We start from the raw sequence: 13,977 nt of genomic DNA on the forward strand, positions 1-13,977 counted from the left end.
TATCTCATGATCATTCAGGATTTCTATGTGATCAGAGGGAAATTCATACCTGTCATTGTATTGCCTCCTTTATAGGGTATTCTTCTTATTGCCTCAATCAGATCTCTTTTTCTGAAATACTGATTTAAATTGAATTCAGTCCTTGTATCAGAGCTGTACTGGACTATTCCAACTCTTGTCTTATCTTCTCCAATATCAAATGCTGATACAAGAGTAACAATGAAGTCCAATATGTACTTAAAGTTATTTCTACCCACACTCCAAGAGCCATCGACAAGAAAAACTAGATCTGTAACAGCACTAATGGAACACTCTGAAACATAATGGAACAGGATTATTAATTAACCTTCACATACTGTATACACTCACATATTTTAAATGTTTAATTTATTTGGGGTACATGCACATGAATCAGAGAGCTAGAAGATATTCATGCATGTATCCATGCATCCCTTTAAGTCATTGTGGACTCATGGCAACTGTTTGAACTAATCCCTGCCGTATTCTTGGCAAGATTTTGGAAATGGTTTGCTATTGCCTGCTTCCTGTGGCTAAGAAAGAGTGGCTGGCCCAAAGTCATCCAGGTGACTTTGTCTATAAGGCAATGCTAGAATACAAAGTCTCCCAGTTTCTCCCAATGCCTTAACTATTACATCAAACTGGCTATAGACAGAAGACAGCTAGATAGCAATATACATATATTCTGAATTTGACCTTATGGGAAAATCCATGGAAAGTTCACTCTTACAAAAAGGGAAATTAATATCCCCTGCTGTTGGCAGCCAATTCTAGACCATGATGCTCTAAAGCTGGTCTTGTTACTTTCACTTGGTGCAAAGTACTGAATATCATTGTAACTAATGACTTTGAGCAACTGATATTACATAAAAACACAACACCAAAATAAATATCAAAATGTATTAATGTACAAGCTTACATGGAAGCAGAAAACAAATCCATTCAACAATAAAATAACAGCATCTCACGGGCTTTAGGCAACCAACCCACTACATGCCCAGAATATGTCATTGTCTTATTCGCCTCTTATTATATGAATAAAGTAAAGAAAGTACATTTGATGACTTTTTGAAATCAGAATCAGTTGCCACCCTGTTTATTGACAAAAGGGTTCCTTTGAGTCAAATTTAAAATGGTTGGCATAACTCCTGAGCCAAACAAGTGTCTCACTGTTGTTCACAGTCTGGAGAAAGTTAGTTCAAAGGATAAAATAAGAGGAAAGAATATATTTGAAAATGCCCAAAGCATGGGCAACAAAAGTTCACCTCTTTGGCCATCAAGAACAAGCACGAAGCAAAGAATGATGCATATAAATTTTAGAAGTTGCCTGACATGGAAAGGGATCTTCTGTTTCGGTCTTTTCCAATGTGATTCTTTTATATTTGTTGGACTTTAACTTCTGGATTTCCCAGTCAGAACAATGTGGATTATAGGAATTGAAAGAAAGCATACCAAACGGTCCTAGGTTTGTTTGTTTTTTTAATGCTTTTTCCTCAGGCAGAAAAAATGCATTGTGAAGAGCAAAAACACATTTGTTTATCTCTAGGCAGTCTGGTTATGCTGATTTAGAAATAGATGCCTTGTTTTGCCATATACCAGAAGCAGCAACATTACAAAATTACTACTTACTTTGCAAATTAATTTCTTCAGGCTTCTTTACTCCTGTTGTTACAAAGCCACCTGTTTGAACTAGAACAGAACACACAGCTTAATAAAAATTAAAAAAAAATCTTAGTATCAAAGGTTGCTTTTCATTTGTCTACTTTTTACGTATCTCTGAAATGGTAATGGGAGAATAAAATGTCGAATGATGCTGCAAATTATATACAATTAGTACTACTACTACTGCAGAGATCTGGTAGCGCAGTGGTTAGAATACTGTATTGCAGACAAACTCTGCCCACAGTCTGGAGTTTGATCCTGACCAGCTCAAGATTGACTCAGCCTTCCATTCTTCCCAGGTTGGTAAAATGAGTAATATGCAAATAATGCTGCTATATTGTAAACTGCCCACAGAGTGCTGTAAAGCGTTACAGTCCTAATGGTATGTAAGTCTAAATGCTATTGCTACTGCTACAAATATCACATGGAATTTTTTTGAAATCTACATTCAGCATATTTATTTGCTAATTAAAACAAATTAAGTCCAACCTTAGAAGGTAGAAGTCACATGTCTACATATATTACAAATGTAAGTTGCTCAGTGTCACCTCACATTTCAAGCTAAGCACCATATAAATTTGACAAATGATAAATTAAAATATAGTACATATATCTTTGTAGCAGTATTGAAACTATATTCCAAGCAACATCTTGGTCAATTTTGCAAACTTACTTGTAAGTTGTCCAGTGACAGGTACACTTTCGTCTACAGTATCATATGAATTTATTGTTACAATATATTCAGTATCAGGTATGAGGTGTGTTAACAAAGTTTGGGTAGCCGTATGTGCTAAGGTAAATTCTCTACTTGAATCATCTGCAATTATACATAAAGAACATTTTCATAATCAGAACTTCTAAATTATGTAACCACCATTTATTCAAAAATTATATATAAAGAAACAAATGTTAAAAGCTCACAGACATTTGATTTCTACCTAATCACTACACGCTTTCCTCTCTCTCCTCCCTTTCTTTTCTCTTTCTTTCTCCCTTCTTTCTCTTACAGTTCATTGCAACTGGATTGAACCACGAAAAGAAAGAGAGAGAATATATAAGGCAATATAAAAACGTAATAAATATTTGCAGATTTCCTGAAAGAGCTAACGACAATCCATTCCAGGTGCATATGCTTTGAGCATCATCATCATATAATTTCATTATAAAGCATGGTTTATAAAACGCAATGAATGGGCTCACACAATTTATTTAGCCAAAGTCAAACAAACCAAATTAGATGATAGCGATGTATAAAACCAGCATTCCATTTTTAAAATATATTCTTGTTATTAATCACTTATGTCAGTGGGTCTCAACCTTCCTAATGCCGCGACCCTTTAATACAGTTCCTCATGTTGTGGTGACCCCCAACCATAAAATTATTTTATGTTTTCCATATTTTTTTGAAAATATGTGTTTTCTGATGGTCTTAGGCGACCCCTGTGAAAGGGTCGTTCGACCCCCAAAGGGGTCCCGACCCACAAGTTGAGAACCACTGACTTATGTAGATGTGAAAAGAAACAAGGGACTTGTTTACATAAAGGAAAAATAAGATCATCTAAACTGTCCAGGAAAGGAAATAGTAGGGAATAGATGAGATTAACAAAAAAGGGAAAACTGCCCCCCCCCCGCCCCACAAAATGTGACCCATGTTATTATAACCCATAGAAAGGGGTTTATCCATTCAATACTGTGTGTTACAGATATTGTAATATAATAGTTATAGCGTTTAAACTGGGTTGATTCAGGTTCATATCTCTAATTGACCAAAAAACCCACTGGATTTGGTCATTCGGATAAAATGAAGGAAGGTCCCTATTGAATCTGCCTTAGCAATCAAAGATAAGGCAATATAAATTGATCACCATCTTTAAAGCGCTCCATGGCATAGGACCTAGTTATCTGCAGGATCGCATCCTACCACACACGTCCCTGCGACCTATCCGCTCACACAGGGAGGGGCTCCTCCTGGTGCCGTCTGCTAGGCAATGCCAGCGGGCGACACCTAGGAGTAGATCCTTCTCTGTGATGGGCCCAACCCTCTGGAATGACCTCCCCCCAGACATTCGAACTACCACCGACCTCCGTTCCTTCTGGCAAAAGTTAAAGACTCACCTATTTCAATCAGCTGGCCTGGCACTTTCTTAGTTTTACCTCCCGGGGATTTATTTTATTTTAATTGGGTTTGGGGTTTTAATTGTGATGTTTTTAGGATTAGAGTATATTTATTTCTTAGTACAGCCTATCTCCCCCTCCAAATGTATCTTAAATGCATTTTATTATTATGACTGGTTTTATTTGTATTGACTGTACACCGCCCCGAGTCCCTTTCTGGGAGAGGGGCGGTCTAAAAATCTAAGAAATAATAATAATAATAATAATAATAATAATAATAATAATAATAATAATAATAATGTAATAAATATTTGCAGATACTTATTGCAGATACACATGATAAACCAAGTGATAGAAATACCGTTCCTTTCATACTTGCATGAAAACATCACGTACAAATGTGACATTGCAAGTTTTTTCTCGTTTCTGATATTTCAGCTTGCTGAATCTACTGGCTTTTTCCTAACCAATTAAGACTACAATTCCATTCATGCTTACTAAAGCATAAAAATCACTAAACTCAGGGCCATCTTTCTGCTGCCTAGACCTGAATAAAATTGTAATGTAATTCTCAGTACAATTTTCGACAAATTAAAGATGTTCCTTTCATGCTGTATTTAGACATTCTCTACGCTCAAAATCAACCAGGAAGAAAGAGACATTTTCACAAAGGCACATTAATTCAGAGTTTAAGATTGTTTTTTTTTCTTAAAAAAGAACATTAAATCTTACCAGCCGCAGACCTCAGAGTTATCCTGTAACCTTCTATTGCATCAGATGGACTTGCCCATGACATTTGAACGGTATTTTCATCTATAATTTTAAATTTCAAGTCTGAAGGTGGATTAACTGCAAAAGATTTATATCAAGCAAAGTGTGTTTAAATGTTGAAGAAATTAATTATAATGATAATTTTAAAATATGTTAAGCAAAGCTTGCTAAGATGTGTCTTTGCATAAATTTGTTTCCAACACATATAAAGGTATGCTGTTGGCAAAAGGGAGGTTGCAAGCCAATGAACATGACAAAACGCATCAAAGAAAATATGCATTACAGAGGACAGCAACAGAACATTTGTTTCTTGAATTGCCAAGTCATTCAAGAATGGCCAGCAGAATCAAGCACAATAGAAAACACATTTCAATACATATACAATGAGTTCACAGATAATAATCACATATGCAAACGTTTTCACAAAACAATTAAAGGAACGTTCTTAACATGCTGGATGCAATTCATAAAAGCATGCCAAATCACAACCTGCTCATAACACCATGAGATCATTTGACAAGAACATAAAATCCCTTTCAGCAGATCATCAAAGAATATATAACTCTTTGAAATTCATCTCTGCATATTTGTACTTCACTGAATGAGTTAGTATGCAGAGGTATGTGTATTGAGGGAAATGTGGTAAGACTGAAGCGGCTCTTTGCTCAATTTACTATCATACCCAAATATAACCCCTTATTTCCAAAAAGCCATCTCAGTAGCTTATCTTGTATATGCTGCTGATACATAAAATGGGAAATAAGATGTTACTAAGAAAGTATTTGATATTTTCTGTCACAGTATTGGTGCGCACAACTAAGTTTTCTGACTGTTTACACCACTCTGCTATACCAATCCTGAGGTGTAAACCATCCTTAGCATTTTTTTATGCTCTGTGTGTAGCAGGTGTTCCCATACTAAGAAATGGCATTTTAAAACAAAATGCCAGTATGGTATTTCACACAACAATTGTTAATTATGGAAAGACAACATCAAGATATATGTACAGACATTTATTTACAGGATGTAGAGAGGAAAACAAGGAAAAGGGCATCAGTGATCCAAACAAATGATTATGTATCAATCTGTGGGAACCAGCAAGAAAATGAACTGAATGTAGTATAGAAAGAAACAGCTTACAAATGCTATCTAGCAGCATCATGCATTTGTGTTTCTATCTATCTATAGATAGATATATAGGTATATGATATAGAGTATCCATCTATCTATAGATAGATATATGAAAGTCAATTTAATTATTTTAATTTACTGTAGCTTCCACAGTGGGCAAAAGCTTCCATGTACAAGAATCATTGCCAAAGACATTACATAATAATATTTTATAATGATATTCTCATGTTAAATCAGTCATGCAATGTCATGCAGTCCTCTACTGATTCACTGTCAGTGCATGGTATGCGTACTACAAAAAGCTAAGTTTTAACTACCGTACATAAGGTTTAATAAAGGCATGTGAGATTCAGTCATACTTTTCTTGACACTTTGGATTGATTGGCAAACACCTAATAATATTGATATATTGATTATAGCATACGTAGGTATATAGATATATTAGGATTTTCTTGAAAGACGTCCACCTTTGCAAAATCAAAAATGTTTTTTTAAAAAACTATTTAACAGTGGACTATTTAGAAATCAATAAGTGAATGTTAAATGCTGCTATAGTAACAATCATATTAATATAGCTCTGTTGATTGTAAAGGCATGGTGCTTTGCAAGTGATTTATAGTTTAATGCACTTGTGAGTTGGACATTTCAAGATTTTTAAAATACTGTCTGCTTCTTAATGAACTGCCATTTCCAATGAGATAGGATTATATGGCTTGGCTTGCCATCACAAGTAATAGTAGCACAAGAACAAATGTTATTTTTCTCCTATTGTCCATACACAGGCAGTGAGATTAGAATATTAATCTGCATGCACAACCGAGTCTTCATTCAATTTAAGGCACTCATACTAATGCCACACACAAATAAAAAAATCAATTAGGTAGTATCTAACTCATGCAACACGTGTTAATAAATAGCATTAACATTTTAAAGAATACCATTATAAAATATTCTTTCCAAACCAATGGCTCAGGACAAATTTAATGCAAAGGCAGAGACAAATGACCTGAGCATGCTTTTTCTTTTTTTAAAAAAAATGAGTACATGGGGAAAAAAATAGCACCACCAACCTTGAAGGAAATTTGACCTGAAGCAGCAGAGGCCCTTAGGCTGTAACTGCTGAAGAACAGCAGCAGCCTATCTTGATGTGATCCCATGACCGGATTCCAGATAAACTGAAAAGGCCAACTGTGGGGAAAAGTCTTCAACATTTTAAAAAAATCTGTAACCTGATTTACAAAAAAAAAAGTTCAAACGTGGCACTTAGCTGTTCATCGTGAATGTCACTTCTATCTCATACGAGATTGCCTGGTTATCTGCTATAAAGGAAACGGCGCAACCTTTCCATAGAAGTTCATAAGAAATGCATTTCAGGTTCCTAAATATGAAAGCACCCACTTCCACAATAATCAAATTCTACCTGTGCCAAGTTCAAAATAAATAGAAGCCCAAACACTGAATGAAAGGCGATTTACATCTAACCTAAGCATTCAGAGGACAGAAACTTTTTCTGCTTAGCCTAGTCTTTTTCTAACTTCACTCCCATTGACTTAAATGCCTATTGTTTTCCTCTAACAGGGCAGCTTTAGAATGTAAATCCTGGATCCAAAGAATCATGCATCTTATTTGATTGTCCAAGGCGACTTTGGGGATTTTCCTTCCAAAGCAAATTTGCTTATCTACTGCACAAAATATTTTTTAAACTAGAGGTTTATAAAGCAAATTTCTCTGAGAGGGCATGGATACTTTGTATGCATAAAAAAAAATTGTACAAATCCCACGTAGCATGCACAAGTCCTTGGTTATGCATAAACTAATTCTTTGGATCTTAGGCTGTCTCATAATCACAATAACATGGTGATTGAGCAGTAGTGGCGCAGAGGTTAGAGTACAGTACTGCAGACTACTTCTGCAGACTGCCGGCTGACTGCAATTTGGCAATTCAAACCTCACCAGGCTGAAGGTTGACTCAGCCTTCTATAGTTCCAAGGTGGGTAAAATGAGGACCAGATTTTTTTTGGGGGGGGGGGGGTATGCTGACTCTGTAAACCGCTTAGAGAGGGCTGTAAAGCATTGTGAAGCAGTATATAAGTCTAAATCTTTCTTAGTCAAAGAAAGTCTAAGTCTTAGTCTAAGTTTTTCTTTAATAAGTCTATTAAAGAAAACTGTTTTCAGAATCGTGTAAAAAAACAAGACCTGCTCAATAAAAGGTAGTACAGTAAGTTTCCATTTTGATTATATTGTTCCGTGACATGAAAAATTCAAGTGATTCCTATGTGTCTATCTCAACAATGAAAGCTAAATGTTATAATAACTTTATCGCAAGGGATATCCTGCATGTATCTATACCAGACTATAAAGTATGTACTTTAAAATCTTAGAAGACTGCTAATAAATCATTATATACAGCATCCAGATTATTACACCACAAATTAAAAATATGGGTGGGGTGTGTATTTATGTGCACATATGCAATTAATTATCACCATGTATTACTATTTCAACCAAAATAAAAGACCTAATAGCTCCTATGTAACCTGTTCAGGAAATTGTTTTGTCAGAACTAAAGAGAAAATAGATTCTATTTTTAGATTGCCTATCTGCAATTGTTTTAATAAATAAATGCAGTCGAATAAGAGGTTAACAGATTTAACAGTTAATTCAACAGTAGTTAATAGCTGCTGTTTAAGTAGTCGGCACAAAGTAGACAGCGAGGTTCAAAAATAATACAACAGATTCAAATTGCAAGTTCTGCTCCCATAATACAAAATTTTAGTGGGCTATTTGTTTTATCTATTTATGTTAATTCTGATATTTCTTAGTATTTCATTATAATAATGTAACATTCTGGTACATTTCAAAATATATTTTATTGCTTTCATTAAGTAGTTCTCATTGAAATTAAAAATAAATGGAATGTGTCACACTAGAAGGATATGTAGATTAGATATATTTATATCCATTGCTGATTTCTGGCTCATTTCTCAGTATATTTAAATTTGAAGTTTGAGCTATTGTAATAGAAGTACATATTAAGTGGAGAAAAAGCAGCCCCAAAAGTCATGACTTGGGGCAACCCCTCAAAACTGTCTTTATTTAAGAGATTTTGTTTTAAAAAATTAAAAAAATAGAGGGGGGGGAAACCTGACTATCATTCATAAAGGAGTCTCAGGCGATATGAAAATCAATGGGACATAAACACATGTTTAAATGTGGCTTTCTTGCTATTGTTTCTGCCTAAAAGCAGTGTTGCTTCCAGACATTGCATGAAAACTACTCAGAGAAAAGAATCAAAATCATCTTACTATACCAAGAACTAAAATCCTACAGCCATATATCACAAAAAGTACAATCAAATTAGAAATCTGGAAATTAGAGATTAAGTATTATATTATAAGGCAGCAAACAGCCAATAAAGAAAGATGTGTGGTTTGTAATATTGCTCTTTTGGAAAGTTACCAGATTTTTCTTTCCAATATCTGGGAGGAAGGCAGACAAAACAAGAGATATGGCAGTGGCACCAAGGTTATGATATATTATAACCAAATATTTTACAAATGAAATATGAGAAATGAAAATAGAGCAGCAATAATTCAAGAGAGAACAATTTGGTTTAAACCAAACATGATTTAATATGTAGAAAAATGTAAAATGAAAACATCCACTTTAAAACATCCAGAGAAAGATAATTATAGTATTGTAAACTTTAATTTGTAAAATTAAGAATACCTTCACTAAATTCTTGAAGACGATTTATTTTTTGAAAAAAAATAGTTACTAGTGCTGAGTACATGCTATGTTGGTTTGATTGCATGTGGAATGGCCAGCTTTACTCCTAACATAATCTTTAGCTCCATCCTCAACCAAATCAGGATTCTGAATTACTAGGGCAGGATTTCCCAAACTTGACAAGTTTAGCAAGCATAGACTTCAATTCCCAGAATTCCTGACCCATTCCCTGTGTTGACTGGGGAATTCTGGAAATTGAGGGCCCATGCCTTAAAATTGACAAGCTGGGAAGCCCTGCAGTACGGGGATAAAACCGATTCCCTGTAATCTTTAAACTTTCTCTACTCGCCAAACAGGATCCAGTCAAAAATAATTGTGGTGGCAAAACCTGTAGTTATCTTATTCCTTTTCTCTGTTTGATTATAATCCCAATGAAGTAATATATCAGAACAGCTGGTCTTTGGTCTTTCCATTATCTTTATTAATAAATACATTTCTGGGTTGTATTTGTTCATATCTTAAGTGAATTGTCTCTTGAGAATGTTCCGCATAGGACTCAGACATCAATGAGGCTATATTGCGGAATTTTATCCATTCATTCATTCGTTCATTCATTCATTCATTGTGTACAAGAGATTGATGAACTAGTAGTATAAGGCCGTTATCTGCAGTCTAAATTGATATATCTCACCTTTTTTTTTTTTTTTACAGAATTATCAGAACTTCAACGTGGCTAAGAAACAATGAATATGGTTTGGGACTGTGTAACTAAATAAAATAGAGGAGGAATAATTAAAATGAGGTCTCCCCTAAGTTGAACTCAACTTTTGTGACTTTCCATGTAGAAATTAATACGTAGTACTTGCCAAATGTTCTCACTGACTTGAATAGGTTAACTATAGGATTCAAGCTCCACTTAGTGCATGAAAATGTTACTGAGGAGGTCAGTGAAGAAAATAATCAAGAGTCACCCTGTTCAATGAAATCCTCAGAAAAATACCATTTTGAAGCCCATCATAATTAGTCTGCAGGGTTTTGAAAATATTTACTGCACTGTATAATTTATGTTTATAGTTCTTCATAGCATTCATCAAAGCACAACGAGGGCATAGCAATATATGCCTACCACAGCCTATCAAAGAAAACACTTAGAAAGAATAATGGTTTAAAATCAATTATCAGAATTTATCATTATTCTTCAAACAATATTTGATACACTGAGGAAAAAACCAAGATGTTTTCTGTTTTGGGGCCTTTACTTATTTACTGATTCTAAGCCAGTGACTTTTGCAGCTTTACCTCTAGCCAGGTGAACACCAGCTCTAGAGTTGGAAATAGAGTTGGAAATCATTGGTGACCATGGCTATTATCTAAATTTTCTCTTCCTTTGGTGTTAGGACAGTTTGAGAGGTTCCCTGTAATCAGCGGTGTCATCATCTGAAGTCTGCTACCTGTTCAGGGACTCTGCTACCGAGTGCGTACTTTGTGCGTGCATGCGCATTGAGGTGCGCCCATGCAGCGCTAAAAAAGGAACATTTTGAAGCCTTCCGGGTCTGCAAAGGTAAATAGAACAGCGAGTGGGGGGGGGAAATCCGCTATGCCATGTGATTTGGATTAGCTAGAAAGCAGGAAATCTGATGATTCTAGCTAATATAAATCGAGTTTCACAGCTGATAGTGGCCCAGCTGATCGTCAGAAATACCAGTTCGCCCAAACCGATAGCATTTTTTACTACCGGTTCAGACAAACAAGTCCAAACCGGTAACATTTCACCCCTACCTATAGTCCTTCGCAGAATCCAAAGCTGGCTCTGCATCAGGATCAATGGGATGTAACATCCTTTCATATTACACAGTTGATTCTTTTAAAACAGTTTAGAAATGATACTTAATTTAATGGGTTTAATAATTTAATGAGGCATTTTGGGGGGGAAATGAAATGGAAATGACATTTACAGGGCACGTTTTTCCTCACCTATTCAATTTTAAATGAGTTGCAAGCAAAGAAATTGCTCTGGTTTTTTCCAGATTTTCATTTAAATCTGTACCAGTGTCTATAGTGTTTTTTTTTTAATTCCAGGATTGTTTTTGGCTTTTCTGGAACATATAATAAAAGCAGAAACTAGCAAAACTTTGGAAATGATTGATGACATCAAGCCTCTCTGCATATAAAAGTCCTGACAGTTTCTGCAGGCAGCAATTCGAGAAATGGGGCCACAAGTTAAAATCAAACACAAGTTTGCCCATCATTTAAGAGGATATGTGGCTAGGAATTATGGCATGGTTTTCTTTTACAGAACTACCATATTCACTCTATGGGAGGTACAGACATATGTCATTTTGTGCTGCTGCCTGAAGATGAAAGGCAACAGGATATGCTAATTTGCATGTGCTAATTTACATAATTATTTTCAATGAAGTTGACGAGTCAATTGCCACTGTGAATGCTGCAGATGTCCCCCCAGTTTAGAGGTATGTCTTTTTCAATAACGTATATGTTATCACAGAAACACAAACAAGGGATTGAAAATACTAGCTGCAGATGAACAGTGAACTGAGGCTACTGATCATTTATGATAAACAAATGGAAACACTTGTCTTGCAATGCCTTTCAACCAAAGAACTAGATTCTGTGGGCTTTTCAATGTACTAGTAAAGACAAGTCTAGATAGCTGGGTTTCTGAAACATATTGAATGCTACTGCTCCATCCTTAAACATTAATTATGCAATAATGTATACAGTACTATTAAGGAATCTAATACTTAAATATTAGATTCACAAATCCACTCCTTCCAAAAGAATGTATCTCCTTCCAATAAAAAAATTAAATGTAAAAAGGAAAAAAAGTGGGAAATTTAAATAGCAAATTCTTAAACAAAATAATGGGAATGATGCAGCGAACAGGGCTAGAGCTGATTTCCAAAATTAAGAAATGATGAAAAGAAGGGCCAACAATAGAAGAACAGATACTGGATAAAAATATGTTTGTATTACTCTATAGAACTATGAGCTAATTGCTGCCTTTCCATGGATAAAACAGCAAGAGTTCATTTATTCCTTCCTACATACTGTTAATTAGGAGCATTATTTCTCCAATATATAAGAATACTTACGCAACACAAATGAAGAGCTCCATCCAAATCACAAGAGTATCTCTTTTCATGGACAAAAGGGTCAGTGCAATGCAATGACAAATTTGACAAGCCAACATTTTCAAGGAAGAATGAGATAGTTGGGGAGCATAGCTGAAATAGCAGAATGTCCTTGTTTTGCCACTACTTCTCCAACTAGGAATGATTTTGCAGGGCATATATTCAAGCAGTAAAGTGATAGGAAAAAAGGCATTACATTTGCAATAGATGAGAAAGTATATTTAATTTGTGTGATTCAAAGAGAGAGAGAAAAACCTCACAAATCTATTGTACGTGTTTCCAGATGGTTAATCCAATATGCTGAATGAGACTCAGTCTGTGTGGGAGCCCAGGCAGGAAAATTTTGAGTGTCCCAAGGGACCCTGGTCTTGCTCCAAAAACAGGAGCCAGGATTTCTCATTCCCAGCTCTGTCCCAAATGAACTGACTCATCGAGAAGAGGACTTTCCTCTCCCTTTCATTCCAAACAAAACACACAGGCAGCCAGATTTTGTTGGAGTGCTTTATTTTATAAACGCTTCGAAATAATACTTTAAAAAAAAAGCAGACACATGTATCTTGTGTATATATTTGCAGTACAAAGCAGAGTAATTAAGCATTGAGAGGGTGTGGACATGTGCTTCGGGGCTTCTCCTGCTACTAAGGAGAAGTTTCAAGTTGGCACAGGAATCTTCCTTCTCCCTAATCACTCTTCAAAAGAAAGGTGGAGAGAAAAAGGAACAGCAGTGGAGGGCCAAGATCACAAGGGAGATCTAGTGTGGACAGCACACCAGAAAGACAACAAAACAAAGAGAAGAGCGATTCTATAGAGCGCTGGAGTTGCTCTATAGAAGTAAACAAACTACGGAAAGAAAGAGAACAGAGAGAGAGGGAAAAGAGGATATGAAACAACAGTCGCCCTCAGAGAGCAACTGTTGCCCTTGTTTAATTCTGCACCATCACTTTCATGGAATAAAGGACAGGATTATTTACCTTGAGCCTCAATTGCGCAAAGGAGGAGAGCTGCACATAGGACTGCTACAGCTGTTGCACGGAGCCTTATCTTCATGGCTGCTGTTGTGTATCACAACCACATGAATAATTCTAAAAAAAGGAAAAGAAAAAATAGAGATTTAATACTGTGGTTTTTTTTTTAAGCAGACGGAGTGGAGAAGAAAGGAAATCACATAGCAAGGAGGGAAGGAAAGTTCAAGATCAGCTTTCACCCATTTATGCACTCCAGAGTGGCAGGACCTTCCTTCATTCCCCTTACTCTACTCAAGTTGAAAAGAATGTTTTACATCACTTTCTTCACCAGTCAACTTTCCTTTCCAGAAAAAAATCTTCCTTTTCCCCACTTCTTGCACCAAGTCAGAATTTTTCGACAAGGAACTTTCTCACCCTCATCAAAACTCATCACT

At 35.6% G+C, this 13,977-nt stretch overlaps 1 protein-coding gene across 6 annotated transcripts in view; it reads right to left on the reverse strand.

The window, feature by feature from the left end:
* COL12A1 (collagen type XII alpha 1 chain) overlaps positions 1-13,977 on the reverse strand; it is a 138,942-nt gene that overhangs the window by 113,313 nt on the left and 11,652 nt on the right. For 5 of the 6 annotated variants that reach the window (XM_081942947.1, XM_081942945.1, XM_081942946.1 and 2 more), the window contains exons 2-6: positions 13,550-13,660; positions 4,528-4,644; positions 2,354-2,497; positions 1,648-1,707; positions 50-313 (exon numbers count right to left, since the gene is read on the reverse strand). In XM_081942947.1, the coding sequence (XP_081799073.1) occupies positions 50-313; positions 1,648-1,707; positions 2,354-2,497; positions 4,528-4,644; positions 13,550-13,625 (661 nt within the window). In that variant the 5' untranslated portion in view covers positions 13,626-13,660. The remainder of the gene's footprint in view (positions 1-49; positions 314-1,647; positions 1,708-2,353; positions 2,498-4,527; positions 4,645-13,549; positions 13,661-13,977) is intronic. The other variant, XM_081942950.1, reaches the window with a different exon arrangement.

Source organism: Natrix helvetica (assembly GCF_964273705.1).
Source record: "Natrix helvetica genome assembly, chromosome: 2".
Classification (NCBI taxonomy): Eukaryota; Metazoa; Chordata; class Lepidosauria; order Squamata; family Natricidae; genus Natrix; species Natrix helvetica.